At 50.5% G+C, this 21,939-nt stretch overlaps 1 protein-coding gene across 2 annotated transcripts; it reads left to right on the plus strand.

The window, feature by feature from the left end:
* The first annotated feature begins 370 nt into the window (after positions 1 to 370).
* On the plus strand, positions 371 to 19,680 carry LOC142895339 (mediator of RNA polymerase II transcription subunit 13-like). 2 transcript variants are annotated; one of them, XM_076036283.1, is made up of 30 exons: positions 371 to 1,389; positions 2,142 to 2,376; positions 3,086 to 3,254; positions 5,887 to 6,032; positions 6,187 to 6,384; positions 6,768 to 6,962; positions 7,209 to 7,365; positions 7,463 to 7,570; positions 7,954 to 8,667; positions 8,782 to 8,992; positions 9,268 to 9,298; positions 9,413 to 9,534; positions 9,627 to 9,717; positions 9,838 to 10,034; positions 10,140 to 10,339; positions 11,385 to 12,298; positions 12,385 to 12,552; positions 13,190 to 13,413; positions 13,523 to 13,718; positions 13,809 to 14,229; positions 14,874 to 15,090; positions 15,900 to 16,091; positions 16,201 to 16,424; positions 16,566 to 16,708; positions 16,954 to 17,112; positions 17,215 to 17,397; positions 17,490 to 17,635; positions 18,194 to 18,358; positions 18,556 to 18,656; positions 18,737 to 19,680. In XM_076036283.1, the coding sequence occupies exons 1-30, from the start codon at positions 1,324 to 1,326 to the stop codon at positions 18,867 to 18,869; spliced, it is 6,426 nt and encodes a 2,141-aa protein (XP_075892398.1). In that variant the 5' UTR covers positions 371 to 1,323; the 3' UTR covers positions 18,870 to 19,680. The 2 variants fall into 2 exon arrangements, with proteins under 2 accessions (XP_075892398.1, XP_075892399.1); XM_076036284.1 differs by lacking the exon at positions 9,268 to 9,298 and having other exon boundaries at positions 8,782 to 9,023.
* The last annotated feature ends 2,259 nt before the right edge of the window (positions 19,681 to 21,939 follow it).

Genomic DNA, 21,939 nt, shown 5'->3' on the forward strand with positions numbered 1-21,939 from the left:
AGCACACATTGTGACTCAACAGTGCTGCAAAGGACGTTTTTTTTTCTCTCCCTCCTTTGCACGTTGAAGGTAAAATGCACAATCAGCTTAAACATGCAACCGTAAAATGTACAGCTGTGGCTCTCTTTGTCTGCACAACTTGACCTAGATAACTTCCTATTTGCAGAATGTTTCTATGTACACCAAGAGAGAGAGAGAAAAACCCAGACAATGGACTGACCCCTTTATTAATCTGTCGTAATCGTGACTTTTTTTTTCTTTTTTTTCTTCTTCTTTTTTTTTTTTTTTTTTTTTTTGCATCTCAACCGAACATTCATTGGCGATAAAAATGCCTCCTTGTTCGTCACGAGGGTCCGGTGTTGTTCGGCGAAACATGTTTTAGTAACAGATATCATTGAGGAGTGACCACCGACTGTATGACAGATGCACTGGAGCTCTCATCTTGTAAACTGTGAAGTCATGGAGCTACTTGAAGACGGATGACGCCCCCATTACCACAAATTGGCCAATAGGAGTTGAGAGGCAGAGTTGTCCTCCTGGCCGCCATTAAAGAATTCAATCCATGAACTGAAATAATGGAAATCTGCAGCACCCATGGATCAGGCAGAGAAAAGTAGCCGATGAGTAGTCTCGCTTACTTGGAATTTCGTCCGTTTTTAAGAGTGGTTTTGCGATGACGGAACACTGCGATGGTTTTAGCGAAAAGGAGGACGGTCTAGCTAATTGTTTTATTTAGCTAACAGGCTAGCGTTGGAGCTCTGGTATGTTAGCTTTTGTGCTAGCAGGCTAGGAGAGATCAGGGGGAGGGGAGAGTTCCTTTGCTTTGAAATTGTTTCAGATCAGCTAGCTTGCATTAGCATTAGCGCACCAGGGACTAAGCTTTTTGGGGTGAAGTTTTTTTAGTCGCCGAGCTCTCATTTTTTATTGTGCATTTAACTTTTCTGTTACTTAATTTGACGATAGTCCAGGTCATATTAACACCGACTATTTTATGTTTAAGTAACGTTAGGGCAAGCTTGCGGCTAACCAGTTCAGACAATACATTTCAAATAGGATTGATGAATCGAGTAGCTACAAGCTCGTAGTTGACGCTGTTTGGCTGCCTGTCTGCGTTAGCTTCGGTACCGGGCTAGTGGTAGCCACCGCCGGTGAGAAGTTGTATGTTTGACTAGCGGAGGCTAGCCGCAGCTAGCAAGTTGCTCAGAGCTTTAACGGTGTAATTACAGCTGAACATCACTTCGCCAGCGACGCAGAAAAAAAAGCTATTGTCCCATAAGGTGATTGAGACAATGGACCTGTATATTAAAGCGACGCTGTGAAAGGATGAATTCGTGCTTAGTACCAAACGGGGCCAGTTTGGAGGATTGCCACTCCAACCTCTTCTGCCTGGTAAGTCTTTCGCTCTCTCCGCTAGCTAGCATTAGCTCCGATACTGAGAGGCCAGAAAGCCATTTTGGCTAATCAGGCAACAAGCTTTGTAACGTCAGTTGCAGACTGGCGTGAAGGCATCGGGCCTGCAGTTTTTAATTCCTGATTAAACGGCTGAAAACTTAAAAAATCACACGCTTGTTTAACGACGGATTAACTATATCGAAGAGTTTCTCCTGTGTGTGTATTGTGTAATCAGCTGTTTATACAGTGCTTTACGTAAAGAAATATCCACCCAGTATTAACGGTGTTAACAGGTCAGGCCAGCTGGGAAAATATTTAAAAAAATCCGTCAAAACAATCGATCTTTTTATAGATGAACGCGATGCTGCACTATCACCTGTCATGCACATTGCGAGTGTAGCCAAATAATGTTCAGACCGGCACTTTAATTTTTGATCCTGTACTGAATGGCTATAAGCCCACAATATGAGTTGTGTTTTCAGGCCGAATCGTGGTGTCACATGTACAAAGTATTGCAAAACTTTCCCTAAATGTCAGCGAGTCTCGGATTTCAACTTTTTCACACCCATTCAAAGTTATTTTCTGTTTGATCGGAAATGCCCCCGCTCAGCCTCTAGCTGTCTCGTGTGTAGAAGGAAGGAAGAAAAAAAAAAAACACAGCAGAGTTATGCAGCCAACAACAGATGATTGGTGATGAATGATTTATTTTTAAATTTGTTTTTCGTCTCCTCCTCCTCCTCCTCCTGCAGGCCGATTTGACTGGGATCAAATGGAGGCGTTTTGTGTGGCAGGGACCCACCTCTTCGCCCATCCTTTTCCCAGTGACAGAGGAGGACCCTATCCTGTGTAGTTTCAGCCGCTGCCTCGCCGCAGATGTCCTGAGTGTGTGGAGAAGGCACCACACCCCGGGTCGCAGGGAGCTCTGGCTCTTCTGGTGGGGGGACGACCCGAGTTTCGCCGAGCTTATCCACAATGAGCTCTCGAGTAAGTTCGTTCAGCATCTTCAGTAGAATTCCACTCTACGCCCCAAAACATTTACGTCGATGTGCTTTGAAGCAGGCTGCACAACTTATCTGCTTAAATTTAGTGTTTTTGTCGGCACCGTGTTGATGTTTACATGTCCGGGGGAAAAAAAAACGTGTTTGTTTTCTGTCGGAAAAGTAGTGCAACTATTACAGGTAATAAACAGAGGGGATAATAATAATACCTCAGGACTCATTTCACCAGCAGCTGCTTTCTAGAGCTGCTCAACTAACACAACTGGAAAAGTATTGAAAAGTCGACGTGTATTTACTTTTAAGATTAAAATGCCCATTGCCAGTTGCATCAAAGCATTTCCGAGCAGGTTTTTTGATACAAAAATAACATGTAATCGCAGCCTAATGCGGTTTTCCAAAGTCTCCAAAGCTTTGTGGAATCCCTTGGCTTTGGGCGAAAGAGGGCAAGAATTTTACAGTAGCGTGAAAGCCAGCGGTTGTCCGTTGCTTTTCTCATTAATAAAGTGTCTATAAAATCTGAGCTTCCACACTGAGCAGAGCAATGTAAATGTCTCTATTAGAAATGAGAACATTTTAACGTGTTGTATACAGGTGTTTCCATGTTTAACTGCACTGTTCAGCGTGCTCTTACCGTCACCGTTTAATAAACCAGGCCGCCGCGTTCAAATGACTTAACCTGTCCGCCTGTGTCTCAGGTGAGGAGGACGGCGAGTGGGAGAGCGGCCTCTCCTACGAGTGTCGGACGCTCCTGTTCAAGGCCATCCACAACCTGCTGGAGCGCTGCCTCATGAACCGCGGCTTCGTCCGCATCGGCAAGTGGTTTGTCAAGCCATATCAAAAGGACGAGAAGACCATCAACAAGAGGTAACGTCCCACCTCCCCGGCGGCGCGCGGCAAAGTTTTACGAGGCACCGTAAACGGCCGAGTTAAAGACCACACACAGCTGACGGACCGTCTGCAGCATGTGGTGGTGGTGGTGGGGGGCTCTGAACAAAAATGACTTGTGTAATTGCACTGATTATGTCATACATGACTGTCGGATTGACAGCTTTAAATTTGTCTAATTGCAAAAAAAACAAAAAACATACTTTCTCATTTGGACAGAAACGGCATTCAGGCAACAAGATTGGGAAACATTTGCATTCCCCCTGTGAATGGAAATGTTTTCAATTTTCCTTCTCTGCACGAAAAGTGTGGATGCCAGGCTTGATATTAGCATCCCCATGGTCGCTCCGCTGCTTCACAGGAGCTCAGTCTCGTCTGTCCTCGCACAAAAAAATCACCTTTTTTTTCTCTCGTTTGTTTTCTTTCTTTCTTGAACTAACGGGCACCGCTGGGAAACAAACTCACTGTTCGTACTCAGACTGTCCTTTTCTGGCATGTGACATATTGTTGCATTGCCGCCCAGTGGTCTGGCGTGCTTGTTATATAGCATTGGTAGAATGGTGTGAACCCAGCAGACAGCCTTCCACACCAGTGCTGGTCTTGTTTGGCGTCCCAGTAAAAGCTCCCGCTGAGGGAGGAGACATCTGGTAGTGTTTCAGACTGGTGAAGCGTCATTAAAGGACGCTTTAATATTCAGCGGTCGGGTCGGGTCGGGTGGCGTGTTGGTCAACTCATTTGCGGCGGCGGCGATGTCGTTCCTAATTCATCCTTGACGCTGCAGAAGTGACGGCCGTAAAGGAAAGTCCCCGAGTCTTTCCTCGACACGCGAGGCAACGCCTGCGCCCGCGCTCCGTGCCATGTCCGAGTTGGCCGATTGAGGCGTTGCGTGCGAAATTAAACAATGATTGACTTCAAAGCGCGCCTCCTCTGAAAGGACTCCAGTATTTACGATGACCCACAGCTGTTTATGGATTTTTGGAGAGCCACAACCGCTTCGCACTTGCACTTCGAGCTCCCGTCCTTCGCCGCCACTCCCGGCCTCTCGCTCACTTTAATTATTAAAGTTCCCACGCGGGATTGAAGTGGAGAAATGTTGTTTGCAGCCATATTGTTGACACGGTCCTGTCAGGCCGGCGGCTCTCCTCCTTCATTGGAAGCAATAAGACACGAGTGGCGTCTTAAACAGCGTGCAATACTGGCAAGAGACGAGCTGTGGAAGTGCCGCTCTTATTTTATGTCCTTTTCAAACTCTGTGGTTGCATTCACTCCCAGCCTGAACTTGATCCTCTTTAAGTTGTAAATTTTGATTTCCTCAATGAAGTCGGATGCATCACGATAGTTTCACTTTTCGCCGCAGCGCCTCAATGTGTTAATTGCTGGTTGTTGTTTTTTTTACTTTACTTTACTTCCTCAATGCCGTGGAGCCGATCTCTTGGTGATGCGTCTCTCGACAGCATCCGAGCCCGTTTTGTTTTTTCCAACAGCTGAAAACACAACTGCTTTATGTTGCTGCTGCTGGTGGTCCTTGATGTGAGGCGGCGCATAAAGGGCAGCCTGGCCGTACAGTCGCCGCCCTCCTCGCATCAAGGTGGTGACAGAGATTTAGCATCTCCCGCTTTCTCCCCACGGCCGTTCTATCCTGGAATTCCTTAACGTGCTAATTTGAGCCGCTGCCTTTTGGCCGCCCCTCTCTCTCTCTCTCTCCCTCTCTCTCTCTCTCTCTCTCTCTCTCTCTCTCTCTCTGAGCCGACTCGCCGTCTGATACGCGGCCCCTCTGGCTCGGCTCCCCCGTAGGCAGCGCTGGCAGGAGTTTTAGCGCTGTTGTAGTTGCACAGGACAGGAAGAGGTGGGCAGGGGAGGGGGGGCTCGCCGGTGTCGAGAGCGTCTGTGTTTCTCGAAAAGATTGTGGACGAGCCTGTTTTGATTTAGCAGCGCCACGAACAGAGGAGCCTGGCAGTCTCGCTGTCCCCTGCCCTCTCTGGCTAGTAAACAGGGCAGTCTTTGGAAAGTGCTGAGTGTGCGCTGTGGTTTTTACAGCAACCGTGTCAACAAGTGCTATTTTAGTGCATTTACCCAACCGGCCCTTTGAGAGGTGGCGACAAAATAAACATAAATATTGTTTTTAACGCCGGCGGAATTGTGGCGATCCTCTGTGTGCGTTCTGCTCCCCGCCTCCTGGCATTGTGAGGAGCTTTAACCAGGAGTCCGATTAAGTGAGGCTTTTGCGCGCGTCGGAGCGCACGTGTGTTTTTGTTTTTGCGCCGTCCCGGCTCATTTTCCGCCAAAGTAAGAGATCTCACCTTTTGGAGCTCGCCACGGATCAAAGAGCGCAGTGGCTCTACTTCCTGCACAGCCGCCTCTCTCCCCTCAGCGCTGCGCTGACAATAATGGAGAGCCCACTGATGGCCCTGCGTGCCTGCAGGGGTTCCCATTTGCTCCTCGCCCGCCGACTTCAGAGTCAAGCGGTTGCTGCTGGAGGGGGTGGGGGACGGGTCGGGGGGGGGGGGGGGTGTATGTGTGTGTGTGGGGGGTTGGTGGTGGTGGTGGAAGAACCGAAACTCTCCCTTAACATTCCAAACCTCCTCCTTTTGTCTCTCGTCCGCCAACGCAGCGAACACCTGTCCTGCGCTTTCACCTTCTTCGTGCACGGCGACAGCAACGTGTGCACGAGCGTGGAGATCGCCCAGCACCAGCCTCTGCAGCGGCTGGGCGAGGAGCACCTCAGCCTGGCCCAGCAGAGCTCCAGCCCCCTGCAAGGTAGCCAGCCGCACGCGCTCGCACAAACAGCACCTCCTTTCCCTCCCCCCCCCCCCCCCCCCCTTCCACGAAATACGCCTCGCTGCAAGTTGATTAGCGTCCCCCCCCCCCCGCACTCCCACCCTAACGAGCCATTTTCTCCCCTGACCTCCAGTCATCCTGAGCCCCTACGGCTTGAACGGGACTCTCACCGGTCAGGCGTTCAAGATGTCCGACCACCCGACTCAGAAGCTCATCGAGGAGTGGAGGCAGTTTTATCCCATCAGCCCCAATCCCAAGGAAGTCCAGGAAGAGAAGATGGAGGACTCGGACTGGGAGGACGACTCCCTGGCGGCCGTGGAGGTCCTCGTCGGTAAGGCATCGCGATGTCAGAGTGGACGGCGAGCGGGTCATGTGCTCGCACTTTGGAATGTCCTCTGATTTAAAGTGGCGCAGGACAGGAAGAAGAACATGAAAGAAACTTATCTTTGCCTCTTTTTCTCTGCGCAAGAGCAAGCGGTGTCTCGTCTCTCGTATTTAAAGATCAGAGATCACTTTCGCAGCCGCAGCCAGTAAGGGTTTTTAATTTTAAAAGGTGTTAATATTCATCCCCCTCTTTGAAACATTTATGTGGCCTTTATGAGCAAGAAGCTGAACGAGCCGAGCAAGAGGGTGAAAAAAAAAACCCCGTCAAATTCAGCGAACCAAAAGAAAGAATCTTTCTCCCTTTTAAAATCTTGTCTTCTTTGCTTGCAGCCGGGGTTCGGATGGTTTACCCCTCCTGCCTGGTCCTCCTGCCCCTGTCGGACCTGCCCGTCGTGGTGCCCCAGGGCTCCGCCAACACCTCAGGAAGCCTGTGCGGCGCTCAGCAGGGCCAGAGTGCCCACAGAGATCCTGCCATGTCCTCTGTGACTCTGACTCCCCCGACGTCTCCGGAGGAGGCTCAGACTGGTACGAGCGAGAGCTCCGCGCGCGCCAACAATACACACATTTACCCACTCGAGAATTTGCGTAATGAGTGCGCGCGCTTTTGTGTGTGTGTGTGTGTGTGTGTGTGTGTGTGTGTGTGTGTGTGTGTGTGTGTGTGTGTGTGTGTGTGTGTGTGTGTGTGTGTGTGTGTGTGTGTGTGTGTGTGTGTGTGTGTGTGTGTGTGTGTGTGTGTGTGTGTGTGTTTTTTTCTCGCCCTGTCTTGCATAGATTACCAGCTGGCCCAGAGGTGGCTAAAGCTGTCATCAGCATCCGACGGCTACAGCTCCAGCAACACCCTTCACGGGGGTAAAATCCCTCACAGGCTGGCCAGCCAGATGGTGGAGACCGTGTGGCAGGAGTACAACATCAACCGGACGGGGCACAAGTACGTCCGGGGCCTCACGCCGGCGGCGCAGAGTGGCGAGCCGCTGCCTGTGCCTGAGAAATGAACTCTCTGTCCTGTTTGTGTCTGTTTTAAATAGGAGGAAGTTTACTACATTGACCAATGGAACCTGTGAGGAGGAGTCTGACAAGACTGGACTGTGGGACTTTGTGGAGCCCACTCACCGGCTACACTGCAACTGCTCAAGGTTTGTCGCAGAGACACTGTTGCTGCACATTTCAGAGAACAAACTCTTGTACAGCACTGGTCGCATCATCAATCTGCGACTTTGTTGTTTTTATAAATTTCAGACATTTTGTGGACAATAAGACATTTTTAACTTGCAGAATATTTCAGAAAAGTAAGGGAATCGTTACTTGATAAAATTACCAGTTTTGCAACAGTAATTCTGTTACATTAGTCAGTTACTCAAAAAGTAGTTTAACTACAGTAGTGGATTACGTACTAATAGATTACTCTCAAACACTGGTCGCAAATGAGCACAATTTTGATTTCTTTTTTTCTTTTTTCTTTTTTATCAAAGTGAACATTCCAATAGAGCGATTTTCTTTCCTCTCCCCCCTCGCGCAGACACAAGTCTCAGAAACAGCGGTCGGGCAGCACCTCAGGACACCCGCCCTCGTCGGGCCAGCCCTCCCAGCCGGCGCCCAAGCACAAGCTGGGCGAGAAGCTGGAGAAGACGGAGAAGCAGCAGAAGAGGCCGCAGACGCCCTTCCACCACCGCAACTCGGTGAGCGAGGAGCAGGCGCTGGAGCCGCAGAGCCAGCGGCTCTGCCTGCGGCCGCAGGAGGAGGGGCCCTACCCCAGCCTGCACCACGTGGACACCGTGCCCGCCAAGGCCCCCACGCTGCACAGCCACGGGCCGCCGGCGGACCTGGTGGGCTCGCCGCCGCCGCCACCGCTCAGCCCGCACCCGTGCGACCCCGCCGACAGCGACCTCACCCCCGGCGGCATGAAGAGCTCGTCCACGCCCATCCACCAGCCCTTCTATCCGCCGTCGGTGGAGCCGTGCGTGCTGCCGCCCAAGGCCTCGTCGGCGGAGGCGCCGCTGGAGAGCGCGCCCATGCCCCTGCCCTTCCCCCCGGCCTACAGCGAGACCCAGGAGCCCACCGTCTTCGTGGGCTCGGCCATCAACCCCAACGAGGACTCCACCCACAATCCCTGGAAGTACTTCAACCTGCCCCGGAAGAAGGCCACCAACTTCCAGACGCCCCAGCTGCCCGTGGATAAGATACGAGACGACTCTGGAGGCGGCGCGTCGGAGAGCGTCGTGTCCATCACTGAGTGAGTATCCGACTGAACGTCGACACGTCTCTGCTTTTTTGTTTGTTTGTTTGTTTGTTTGTTTGTTTTTTGCAAGTGTCTGAGCGACTTTTGCCGTCCCGTCCCCCACCCCAGGGTGATGACGGGCTCCACGCACCCGCTGAAGGTCTCCGAGGAGCTGATCAAGACCTACACGCAGCGGCGAAACAGCCACCTGGTCTCGGCCAGCGGGGACGGCGAGCGGACCGACGAGCCGGACCCCTACGCCTTCGAAGAGGGAGACGACGAGTTCAGCTTCGACAAGAAGGACAAGGGAGCCGACAGGGACGGCAGCAAGAAGTACAAGGTGGGTTTCCGACAGGATATAATGTTGTATTGTAGCAAATATGTTTGAACAACTGTGTTAAATACATTTTCTTTCAAATGAATTAGTGCGATTAGATGAAAAATGAAAATTATACAAGGACAAAAATACCTCACTGAGAGGCAAATTATTTTTGCTTTTTTTTTCTCACCTGTATTTAAAAAAAAAAAAAACCCTCATGTCAAATTACAAATGATAGGAAATTTTCCACTCGTCTAATTTCTCTGATTTATTCATTTTATGTCTTCCGCCATCAGGGGGAGGAAGGAAATGGAAGCGCAGCAGACGGTAAGAACACATTCTCATAACTCAGACCACTTCGTTTTCCACTGAAACTGAATCGCATATTTAGAATTTTCAGCCGTATCGAAACACGGCCTCACATTAATTTCGCCCATTCAGACGGCCAAGGACCATCCGGTAATAAACCCACGGCGTCGACCAGCCTCATCCACGAGAACGACTTGGCCGTGTCCTACAGCGACCTGGACAAAATCTTCAACTCGGACGAGGACGAGCTCGCTGTGAGTGTTTGGGCCAGATCACGACGGAGGAGGTGGAGGCGCAATTCGCGTTGCTTGCCGGTAATCATTTCCTTTTTCGTTATCCTACACAGCCCGGGTCTAAAAGAGCCGGAGTCGGCGCGGAGGACAAGTTTCCCTCCAAGGAGACCAAACCTGCCACATTGGACCCTCTGTCTTGCATAAGTAAGGAGCCGGCCGGCGCCGCTAACGGCCGTGCACTCACTGTCATTTTTTTTTCTCTCTCTCTCTCTCTCCCTTCCATACGCGTTCTTTCACCAACACTTAACCGTCTTGTTTCTCCAGGCTCAGCAGACCTGCACCAGATGTTTCCCACCCCGCCCTCCCTGGAGCAGCAGGGGTACTCGCCTATGAACTCGGGTGCTAAGGACAGCCTGGAAGCAGGGGCGGGCCTCACCCTGTTGGACGGCAGCCAGCTCAACAACCACTTCAAGATGGAGGTGGAGGAGGGCTTCTGCAGCCCCAAGCCATCTGAGATCAAGGTGCCGACCCTGTTGCACACCTGCGGAACGCAGAAGGACGGCGAGATGCCACCGTCGCCTCATCGTTAAAACTCTCCCGTTTTTTTTTCCTCCCCCCCCGTCCAGGACTTTTCCTTCGTGTACAAGCCCGAGACGAGCCAGGTGTTCACCGGCTGCTCCATGTACGCCCCCCTCAAGGCGCTGCCCAGCCAGTGTCTCGTACCCATCAAGCTGCCAGAGGACTGCGTGTACACGCCCAGCTGGACTCTGGGCAAAATGGAACTGATCCCCCCGGTCACGAATGTCAACCTCCTGGCCAAAGACAGGTGGGTTTCGCGTCGAGGAACCCCGGCGAGATCAGCACAGGCGCTATTTTTAGACCGACGCACTTGCAAAAGTTCATCGCTGGCTTTTATTTGACAGCCGTAAATGTCGTTTCATTAAATGGTAAGCGAGTGTGGGCTGTTGAACACGTTATGTATTTTATTATTGTATATACATTTGTAGAAAGCTTTTTCATATTTCAGCATTGAGGGGAAAAAAGTCCACGGAGTTGAAAAGAGTGGAATCCAAGTGTTTCTAAAATGAAACGACTCCGCCTCATAAATTGTGTTACACAGCCTATTGATGCAATAACATATTTGTGCTGCGATGCTTTCACATTGTTGAATGCACGCTACCATTTATCCATTTCAGCATTCAACTCCACTGTAACCCTTATTATGAAATAATGATCAGGAATCCTTTGCCATAATTGTGAGTGCGAGAAAATCAGTCAAGACGTTGCTGATCAAGGACGGGAAGGTGTTCAATGAAAACAATTTCCAATGTCTAATAGGAAATTACAACCTCTAATTGTTATTGAGAAAATTGCAAGTGTGCAAAATTCTGTTTGAACAGACCAAAAGTCGGCTGTTTGAAAGAGCCTAAAATATAAACCATGGTTTAGTCCACACAACTAAGTGCTGTTTATAATACAAAACTCCCTTTCCAAAATCTTTACTTTTTGTTCCGCATTTTTAAGCTTTTAACTTCTGTGTTCTGCATATTGCACGTTTGATATTCATTCTGTCAAATCCCATTCAATTAGACATCCAAGCCAACAGCTGTCAAAGCCATCCCATAATGTGCTGAGCACATCCTGACTGATTTTCCTGCACTAGTAGATTATTTCCTGAAGCAGCTTATACTGGAGTTTAATGCAGGAATGAGACAGTGACCCCAAACTATTGAAGGAGTTTGAATATTCTTAATATTACTCGATAATAATCTGCGTCGCAGCGCTTGGAGATGAAAATCCCACATTCCCATTTTCCGGAAGTCCTGTCAGCGTAGTGACGCGTCAACTCTCTCCCTGTGTGTGTGTCGCAGCAACGTCCCCAGCGTGGAGCCCGACTACAGCCAGACCTACACGCCGCAGACCCACACCCCCATCCTGTCCAGCAGCGCCCCCCCCAGCAACTGCGGCACGGGCATCCTGCCCTCGCCGGCCACGCCGCGCTTCTCCGTGCCCACGCCGCGCACGCCCCGCACCCCCCGCACGCCCCGCGGGCCCTCCAGCGTGCAGGGCTCGCTCAAGTACGACAACTCGGACCTCTACTCGCCCGCCTCCACGCCGTCGACGTGCCGGCCGCTCAGCTCGGTGGAGCCCGCCACCGTGCCCTCCATCCCCGAGGCGCACAGCCTCTACGTCACGCTCATCCTGTCCGAGTCCATCATGAACCTCTTCAAGGACTGCAACTTCGACAGCTGCTGCGTGTGCGTGTGCAACATGAACATCCGCGGCGCCGATGTGGGCGTCTACCTGCAGGACAACGGCGAGGCGCAGTACCCGTGCACGTGCGGCTTCAGCGCCGTGGCCAACCGCCGCCTGGGCCAGTCGGCCGGCCTCTTCCTGGAGGACGAGCTGGACGTGGTGGGCCGCGGCTCCGACTCGGGCCGCGACACGGAGCGCCGCTTCGAGGAGCTGCGCGCCACGCCGGCGCACAAGAGCGGCGCCGGCGCCGGCGGCGGAGGCCTCAGCCTGGCGGAGAAGCCGCCGGACGAGCTCATCCTGCTGCTGCAGGACCAGTGCACCAACCCCTTCGCGCCCATGGCCCGCGTCAAGTTCGCCAAGCCCAACACGCCGCCGAGCTCCTTCCTGCGGGTGGAGGAGCGGGACTGTTACAACGACTGCTACATGGCGCTGGAGCACGGCAGGCAGTTCATGGACAACATGTCCGGCGGCAAAGTGGACGAAACGCTAGTGAAAAGCACTTGTCTCCACCAGTGGCCAAAATGTAAATGTGCGTAGTTCAGCTTTGATTTCCCCCCCCATTTTTATTCCAATTAATTATTGTTAAATGCTATTTTCCTTTCCTCCCCTTTGCAGCAGCGGACATGAGCAAGCTGTACTCTCAGGACGTCCTGCGGGTGCTGCTGTCCCTCCAGTCGGTGCTGCAGGACACCATACAGAAGAAGAGGAGCGTGCGGTCGTGGGGCGTTCAGGGACCGCTCACGTGGCAGCAGTTCCACAAGATGGCCGGGAGGGGATCGTACGGTACGTGGCGGCGTTGACTCGTTCAGTTCAGCCAGGGCTGTGCGATTTGATCGCTTTTAAATCGGATTTATTAGTCAAGACCATGTTAAAAAACAAAAAAAAAGGAAAATCTTAAAATTGATCGTTGCTCAAGGTGATAGAAAAGCCTTTTATTTTTAAAAGTGACGTTTGGTGAAAGACATTTTAAGGTTGTCAGTCACTTTATCTCCAAGGGGATTCCTCTGTGTTTGTTTCTTAAGGGTGCTTGTGTGCTGAAAGGGAACTTGGTCTTTGTTTATGAAGAACCTGTTCATCTTCAAGTGAGGTTTAGTGAAAGTGAGGTTCTCACTCGAAACAAAGATGAACCTAAGGGGTCCAGAAGACTGTAAATGTTGTCACTTGACTGAACCCAAAGAGGCTTTACAGCATGTTACAGTTGCACTTCATTCCCAATGGGGACATTTGTTTGTTATTTTGTCTTTAAAAATAGAGATAAAATATTTGAAATAATTTATTCCATTGTCTTTTGTAGTTTTACCCCCCCCCCACCCCAAAAAAAAAAAATCGAAATTGAAAATCGAGTTTTGTCCAAAATCGCTCAGCTCTAATTTTAGCCTTTAATTCCTAATGCGCCCTCGTTCCCTCTCCTCTGCTACAGGGACGGACGAGTCCCCGGAGCCCCTCCCCATCCCCACCTTCCTGGTGGGCTACGAGTACGACTTTGTGGTGCTGTCTCCCTTCGGGCTGCCCTACTGGGAGAAGCTCCTCCTGGACCCGTTCGGCTCCCAGCGCGACGTGGGATACGTTGTCATCTGCCCGGAGAACGAAGCTCTGCTCGCCAGAGCAAAAACCTTCTTCAAGGATTTGAGTGCGATGTATGAGGTAGGCGAAGCAGCAGCAGCAGCTGCAGCAGCTGCAGCAGGCAAACAAGAAGAAACGTGTGGGCTGGTTCGCCCCCGAAAAGATCTAAGCTGTTTGTTTGTTTGGACAGGCGTGTCAGCTCGGCCAGCACAGGCCCATCTGCAAGAGCCACCCGGAGGGCGTGTTGAAGGTGGGCACCACGGAAGGGAAGAGCATGGCGGAGCAGCCTCTCAGCGACTGGTTCCTCAAGATGGCGTCCAGGGAAGGAAACAACGAAGCCTTCAATAAGCTCAAACTCTTCGCTCAAGTGTGCCGCTACGACTTAGGTAACCATCTCCGCTCGGCCCAAACCAAGCGGCGCAACGCCTCCGTCGGATCCTAACCGCCATTTTTCCTTTCCGACCCCCCCCCCCCAGCTCCGTATCTGTCGGAGCAGTCGCTAGACGGCAACCTTCTGTCCCAGCGCAGCCCTGCCGTGGTCTCCTCCACCTCCTCCCAGTCCTCCCAGTCCACCCAGTCCTCCCAGACCTCCCAGACCTCCCAGACCTCCAGCTCTTCCAGCACTTCCTCAGGACCTCAGAGCACCAACACTACCAGCTCCTCCCAGCCCGGCCAGATCAACAGCACCCCTCCCGCCTCCACGCCGGCCTCGCAGACCATGCCGGGCATGCCGGGCGCCAAGCCCAGCTCCTACTCGCCGTTCGGGGCGGCGGCCTTGCAGGGCGGCGCGGCGCAGAACGGACCCCAGTCGGCAGCGGCGCCGGGCGTCCCCGGGGCCCTGGCGGAGAACGGGCCCGCCGCCAACCCGGCGCAAGGGACCACCGAAGTGCCAGAGAGGTGGGCCTCCGCAACTCAATGCTAACGGTTGCTCAATGCTAACTGTTGCTCCGTGCACTGCTAGTGGAGATTTGGATACGGTCTAAAGACAAGGCTAGTATTGAAGTCACATTCAAGTCAGATGGACACCTACGTCTTTTGTTCATATTTTTAGCCCAGTTCGGGATACTTTGCACAGCTAGTTTGCTTGCAAGCGGAACTCAAGAACAGGCAGACGCTGCAAGGTTCATCAGCACAGCAGCAGTAAACAGTCTGCAGCTGTCGATCGAGGGAGCCGCCGCACGAAACGGCAGAGTGGACGCTTCCTCTAACTTTCTGATCTGAAATTTCTGTTGACACAGCGAGAGCTGAACTCTGAAACTGAGCGTCTGACTGGACGCACTATTATTAACCTCCTCCCCCACTTTACGAACACACACAGACCATGAACCAGATGATGCAATAATCCTAACAATAATAATAATAATGATAATAACCGTAAAGTTGATGTGTTTAAATGTCTTGAGATTATAAATCTTTCATGGCCGTTTATTGAAACAAAAGTTGCCAAGCCCTGTTTGCTAAATAACGAGTCAGGGTTCGCGCCTGATATAAACGTGATGCATTCAGAAGTGTCAACTCCCTCTTGGCCTCTTCCTGCTCAGCACAATGGAGCGAGACAAAGTGGGGAAGCCGACGGACGGAGAGTCCCACGCCATCTCCTACCCGCCCGCCATCGTGGTCTACATCGTGGACCCCTTCAGCTACGAGGACACGGACCGGGAGGTCCACTCGGGCACCTACACGCTGGGCCTGCTGCGCTGCTACATGGAGATGCTGCACTTCCTGCCCGCCCGCATCAGGAACGCCGTCTCGGTGCAGGTACGGCTGATATTTAGACGAGCGGAGTTGTTATTAACTGATTGCTACTGAGGCGGTGTTGTGACTCAGCGGGTTAAGACAGGGCAACCCGGGGGGGGGGGGGAGTCATTAGCGGACGCTAATGGAGGAGGTAGCTCCCACACCTGCGACGCAGTTGTGACACACAATTGCATCAACTGGTCTCGAGGGGGGGGGTTCACACGCGGCGAGTGCGAATTGTGCCGCTTTCCTTCCTTCCTCTTCGACTGCGTCGCGCTGAGTCATCCGTCTCGGCCCCCAGACGAGGGCGCAGTCCGCCCGCTGTGATCGCCGCATCGGCGTCCCGTCGCTCCCGATGCCGTCGGCCAACAAGAGTTGGAATATTGTCAAAACGCGGGGACGTCTGGGGAGGACGTTCCCAAGTGGTCGCTGAGGCGTAGAAGCACTCGTGCATCGAAACACAAACACCGCGAGCGCTCAGAAGCGGCTGCATGAGCTGCGTGTCAGTCAGTGCAAGAGGTTTGGAGTAAAGACCCTGCAGTACTCTGACGCTGAACCACCAAGCTAAGCTGTTTCCACATGACTTACGTGCCGTCGGTTGGAAATGTTTAAACATTTGCAAAGTCCCCTTTACAAACGGATGAAAAACGCTTTAAAAAAAAAACTAAAGCTGAAGACAAACCGTGTTCCTCCTGAACTGCGTCTTACACCAAGCGCCGTCTGCGACGTTGAGAAAAGACGAGAAGCGTCTGGACGCGCTCGGGCGAAGTCTCTGCACGCGCTCGGAAACACCCGCGCTGGACTACAGCTGTTGTCTTTGCCCTTGTCAGATCGTCCCCTGCCAGTATCTGCTGCAGCCGGTGCACAGCGGGGAGCGCCACGTCTACAGCCAGCACCTCAAATCGCTGGCCTTCTCCGTGTTCACCCAGTGCCGCCGCCCTCTGCCCAACTCCACCAACTTCAAGGCCCTCACGGGCTTCGGCCCGGGCCTCGCCATCGACATGGCGCTCAAGAATCCAGAGGTATGAATGTGTATCTGTGTATCTGGCGAGCCGTCCGATGCGTCGCACGCGCTTGTCTTCTTACCTTTGCTGACTTAATTTCCAACGACTGAAATTCTCCCGCGTGCAGAGGCCAGAATGCCTCCGTCTCTACACGCCGCCGTTCATCCTGGCGCCCGTCAAAGACAAGCAGACGGAGCTCGGCGAGACGTTCGGCGAGGCGGCGCAGAAGTACAACGTCCTGTTCGTGGGCTACTGCCTCTCACACGACCAGCGCTGGCTGCTGGCGTCCTGCACCGACCAGCACGGGGAGCTGCTGGAGACCTGCATCATCAGCATCGACGTCCCCAACAGGTTCGTGGCTCGCTTTCCTTTCTTCGCGGAGGGGTCACTTTCCCAGCCGGCGACAAAACCGTGTGTGAATTTCAATCCTTTTTTTTTTTTTTTTTTTTTCTTTCTTCCTTTCTTTCTTTCTTTCCTTCTTTTTCCGTCCAGGGCTCGCAGGAAAAACAGCTCCGTCAGGCGAGTGGGTTTGCAGAAGCTGTGGGAGTGGTGCCTCGGCCTGGTGCAGGTGACCTCTCTGCCGTGGAGGGTCGTCATCGGGCGCCTGGGCAGGATGGGCCACGGCGAGCTCAGAGGTACAAACATACAATTTCAGCGATTGGTCAGATGATAGGAAATGCAGATCTTGCTAAAACAAACGCGACAAATTCCCTACGACCTTCCTAGTGGCTGCTAGGACCATTTAAGTCTCTGTAGGGGGCGCTAGAGAGCCGAATTTTGCCATTTTCTCTTAATTTGATGAAATATTTTGCCCCGTCTGACCAACTTGCGACCAGCATCGAACCGTGAACTGGTAATGAACTGCCGCTGTCGTTCCCAGATTGGAGCATTCTGCTGAGCAGGAGGAACCTCCAGTCTCTCAGCAAACGTCTGAAGGAGACCTGCAGGATGTGCGGCATCTCCGCCGCCGACACCCCCAGCATCCTCAGTGCCTGTCTGGTTGCTATGGAGCCCCAGGGATCCTTTGTCATCATGCCAGGTGAGAGTCCAGTAATGAGCTGGAGTTTCTCCACATAACATTCACGTCCGTTCTTGTCGTTCTCGAACGGACCGCACGTCTCCCTCCTTTTCCCTCCGTCAGATTCCGTGTCAACGGGTTCGGTGTTCGGCCGCAGCACGACGCTCAACATGCAGACGTCGCAGCTGAGCACCCCTCAGGACACGTCCTGCACGCACATCCTGGTGTTCCCCACCTCGGCCATGGTGCAGGTCAACACCAACACTACGGAGCCCATCGACATCAACTTCAACCCCATAAACCCTGGTAGGTTGGTCGGGGGAGCGGGGGGGGCGCTGAGGGAGACGCTCTGGATCCGTTGCGAGCGTGCACTAACTGCCTGCGCTGCCTCCCTGCAGATGGGTCTGACGGAATGGGCATCTTTGACCTGTTCGACAACGACATGGTGGACCCGGACCTCATCAACATCCTGCCCAACTCGCCGACCACCTCGCCCGTTCACTCACCCAGCTCCCACTTTCACCAGGGGGGAGATGGAAGCAAGGTCTGTCACCTTTTAGCAGTCATTCTTAAAGCACACCGGTTTGAATGTTGGTAGTGGAACAGGAAATATTATTTTTTTTAAAATTACCCAAATTAGACAGCAAGCAAGTAGAACTTCATGTCCTTGCTTGAGCCTGACGTGAAATGCAAATATTTGCTCATAGGGGTGAAAAATTGCTTTGCAAGTCCCACATCCTACTATTTTTCAAAACTATATCTTTCCAGTAATGCAGCCTTTGATGATTAATTATTTAATAAGCGTGTAGCAATGCAGACAGTACATATTTCGCCCTCGGTTTACAGCATCTTGCAATGATAAAAACCCCTCATTTTTAGCCTCCTAGATTAGCAAAACTATTGCCCTGCTGTACCTCCCCCATATCCCTGACATATGCAGCAGGCAAAAGAAGCACTTTGTTTATTATGGCGGGAGTTCACTGTTACTGTCAAAATTAATTCTATAGCAACTCCTCATTGACAAAGTAAATGACAGCAAATGCATCTCCATGAATGTGTTTCACCCTGAACATGAACACAATGCTTCCTTCCAACGTCACAGGGCCAAAGTGCAGACCGCATGGAGTCCCACGAGGAGGCTCTGAACATCCTACAGCAGCCAATGGCTCTGGGCTACTTTGTGTCCACAGCCAAGGCCGGACCACTGCCTGACTGGTTCTGGTCTGCCTGCCCTCAGGCCCAGAACCAGTGTCCACTCTTCCTCAAGGTACTGGGACTCTGTTAGCTCTGAGCCTTCCATCTCTTCCACAAAGTCTACATGTAACCTTTGTGGTGATTGATCACTAATGTTTTGATTTGAAAGGACGGTTATCAACAATTCCTGCTAGCCTCGGTTTTCAAAGTGGAGCCGATGTTACAACAGACTCTTGATCTAATTTCTGTTTCCATCGTTTCCTCTGCCAGGCCTCCCTGCACCTGCATGTGTCTTCTGTCCAATCGGACGAGCTCCTGCACAGCAAGCACTCCCACCCACTGGACTCGAACCACACTTCAGATGTGCTCAGGTAAGCTCCTCTGCCCAAGACTCTGCCCAGCGAAAAAGTTCAATCACCAGGGCGCTAACGGCACTGTGCTCCCTCTGCAGATTTGTTCTTGAGCAGTACAACGCCCTCTCCTGGCTGACATGCGACCCTGCCACCCAGGACCGACGCTCTTGTCTGCCCGTTCACTTCGTGGTGCTCAACCAGATGTACAATTTCATCAAGAATATGCTCTGAACTGAACCCCAGACGGGATCAGGCCGCTGAGATGAGACGTGATGAGATGCTTCACAGACTTCCTGCTGCGAAGGATCCCAATGTGCTCGGACCTCACACTTTGTGGAAGAAGGATCGAACATCGTCATCGTCGCTCATCCCCCCCGGTTTATGTTACACAACACTGACTGGAAGTTTCCACTCAACCAATCAGATGCCAAGAATCCATTGAAACATTTTGGAAGATCAAGGGACGTTTCATAAAGGAGAATAAATTGTCTTTTTAATGACTGTAGATTGCAATCTATGAAATTTTATCTTAATGAAATGCCTGCATATATTATTTATTGTAAGTTTTTAAATGTGGAATTTTTAATGCTTAATATCTTTTATATATTACAAAATCCTAGAGGGTGTGTACATCTCGCTGTAAAGGAATTGGTTTAAAAAAAGTGTAATTTTCATAATTACATCATGGAAAAAAAAAAACCTGTTCAAGTGAATTTTGCTGTAGATTGCTTTTAGAATATTATTTTTTCAAAGGGTACAGACCTTTTTATTGCCATGCTGTAAAAATGAAGTAAAAGCTGGCCTGGGCATTTGTGTCCCACCCAATGAGTGGATGAGACTTACCTCTCTGTCTGCTTCGGCTCCAGAGTCTCTCGCACAGTAACTCACTGAGCTCTGAAGAGGAATTCAAAAGGTACAATGTCAGATTATATATTTTATATAACAGATTTAGGTAAATTGTGTGTGTATATGTGTACATATAATTGTGTGCCGCTACTGATGGTGCAGCTTCTGTTTTAGGAATAAAGTGCGTCTACCTTCAGTTGTTGTCAGCTGTTTTTGTTTTTTTTTAATTATTACTATTATTGCCGTTAAGTCCCAGTGATAGAGAAGCTCTGGAAAAGTGGGAGAACTGGTGAAAGTTGAAGACAAAGCGGCAAATTTCGGCTCTATAGTGCCCCCTACAGACAACCAAAAACATTCAAATGGCCCTTGGAAAGTCAGAGACATGGGACATACAGGAAACCTACAGTACGTGTTTATCTAATCAAGACCTGCATTTCATACGCAATGACCTTTAAAATTAATCCATTCTTATTCTAACTTTTCTTTATAAAAATAAAAAAAAAACAATTGTAGAACACTTTTTTTGATTGGACGGACACTTCTCCGACTGCAGTGAATAATAATAATAAGAGTATCGGCCCTTTAAAATATAAATATCTGGTTTGAACAGGAGTCAGCAACTTTTACTATCCTAGGGGCATGGAGTTTTCCATGTGGTTTTAAATATTCAAAAAATAGCCCGAGTTGTTGTTGTTTTTGTATGTGTAGAACAAGAACAGATATTTCTTGACATTTCAGTTCCATTTTACCTGTAGAATTACATCAGAGTAAATTTTATGAAGAGGGGACAATAGACTGGTATGTGTATTAAGTTCAATAAGAGACTTCGAACTACATGGGCCCCATATTTGCTGGGGGAAACAGAGCAAGTCGACATCAATAGGATTCGAGGTAGTTTCTATTTAAATGACTGAAGTCCATTTCATTTCGCACTTTTCCTCTTAGTTTCCCGCAACCACTCACGGTAGTCCGGAAACACTAAACAGGAAATCAAACGTACACAACATCCGGTCATTTCAACCTACAACACGATGCGCGGACGTTCGTTCGGGAAAATCGTTCTTGTTGTTTTTCGGCATATCTTTTAACCAGACCTATTACTATTTCTGTTACTAAACCAGCGATACCATTTTTTCCAGTTCTAAAATAAATAAATAAATGAAAACCTGTAACCTGTAGACAGCAAATCATTAACTGTTTTGTTGTCACGAGTTGAATTTCCGTTTCCGTCTATCTATCTATCTATCTATCTGTCTATCTATCTATCTGTCTATCTATCTATCTATTCTGGTTCAGCCCGACGTTAACGACGTGGGCCTGTGGCTGTTTTGTGGCTAACAAGCGCCCTCCAGTGGACAAACCTAATAATGAACACACTTTCCAGATGGCCTCTGTTTATTTGCAGAATTTCTGGAATCGGTCTAATCCAGAATTCCATCCACTCATTGTTAAAGATAATGCTATTAGTTAACAAGTAATCTAGGTCTGTCTGAGTGCTCAGAGTAACCCGGGTAGGTGGCGAGTCGAGTCACTGAGGAGAGTGTAGGTGTGTGAACGGGTTGGACCAGGTGAGCGCTACTCCTTGGCAAGACAGCTGGGCTCACCCTGCCCACACTAACTGGATTTGGATGATTTAGTGCGAATAGAATTAGCCAAAGAGCAGCAGGTCATCCCAAAAGCCTCGTCCAAACACAATCTTACGTCCTGCTTAATGGGATCCGAGCTGAGCGAAGCTTAATTTGTCTGCTAGGATCCACAGAGAGGACGATGCTCATCAATGGATCCATCACTACATTCAAACAAAAATAACGGTGGTGTTTGAAGATGTCCCGTTTGGAGGCAATAGGTGAATTCACCTGTTGCCCATTGAGTTTTGTGTAGAGCTCCAGAACAGTGAGGAGAACAACACAAACGTGTGTTGCCTTTAAAACAATAAAACGAGCATGCAACATTCACAACCAGATGTGAGAGTGAACTGTATCTGGTGACTTTTTTTTGTATAAATACAAAAATAAAACAACCACTATTGGCTGTTTTCGAGTTCATTTTGCATGTTTTGAAGGCAACCCCCCCACCCCCCCACCCCCTCACACTTATAAGGCGATCTGCCACAATGCATTTCTATGGAAAAATCAATTTTAGTCCAAACAATAGATCCTTACTATAGTTTTTTTTTTTTTTTTTTTTTTACTTATTTTCTAGATTGTGCTGCAGCTGTGTGAAAACCCCTCCTGCTGCCATTTATCCTGCTTTCCCTTAAGTGAATCAGAGGTTAATGGGATTAGTTAAAGCCACTCGTGGCAGTTAATGGTCTTTCCTGCTGCAGGTAAGTAACACTGAATAATTGAGCCGAGCCAGCGGGCAGCTGACAGCAGACCTCACAGAGGCGCGGTCCCCGCTGGAGCCGCTGCATGTCTCCAGTGTGCACGGAGGAGTCAGACTCCCGCTAGGTGAA

The sequence above is a fragment of the Nelusetta ayraudi genome, unplaced genomic scaffold, assembly GCF_046127955.1.
Source record: "Nelusetta ayraudi isolate G7.1 ecotype Tasmania unplaced genomic scaffold, CSIRO-AGI_Nayr_v1 ptg000048l, whole genome shotgun sequence".
In the NCBI taxonomy this organism is placed as follows: Eukaryota; Metazoa; Chordata; class Actinopteri; order Tetraodontiformes; family Monacanthidae; genus Nelusetta; species Nelusetta ayraudi.

Coding starts and splice junctions, on each gene's coding strand:
- LOC142895339 (XM_076036284.1), top strand. CDS start 1,324: ATGAATTCGTGCTTAGTACCAAACGGGGCCAGTTTGGAGGATTGCCAC. Junction 9,535..9,626: donor CGGACGAGGACGAGCTCGCT/GTGAGTGTTTGG, acceptor TATCCTACACAG/CCCGGGTCTAAAAGAGCCGG. Junction 12,299..12,384: donor CCAGTGGCCAAAATGTAAAT/GTGCGTAGTTCA, acceptor TCCCCTTTGCAG/CAGCGGACATGAGCAAGCTG.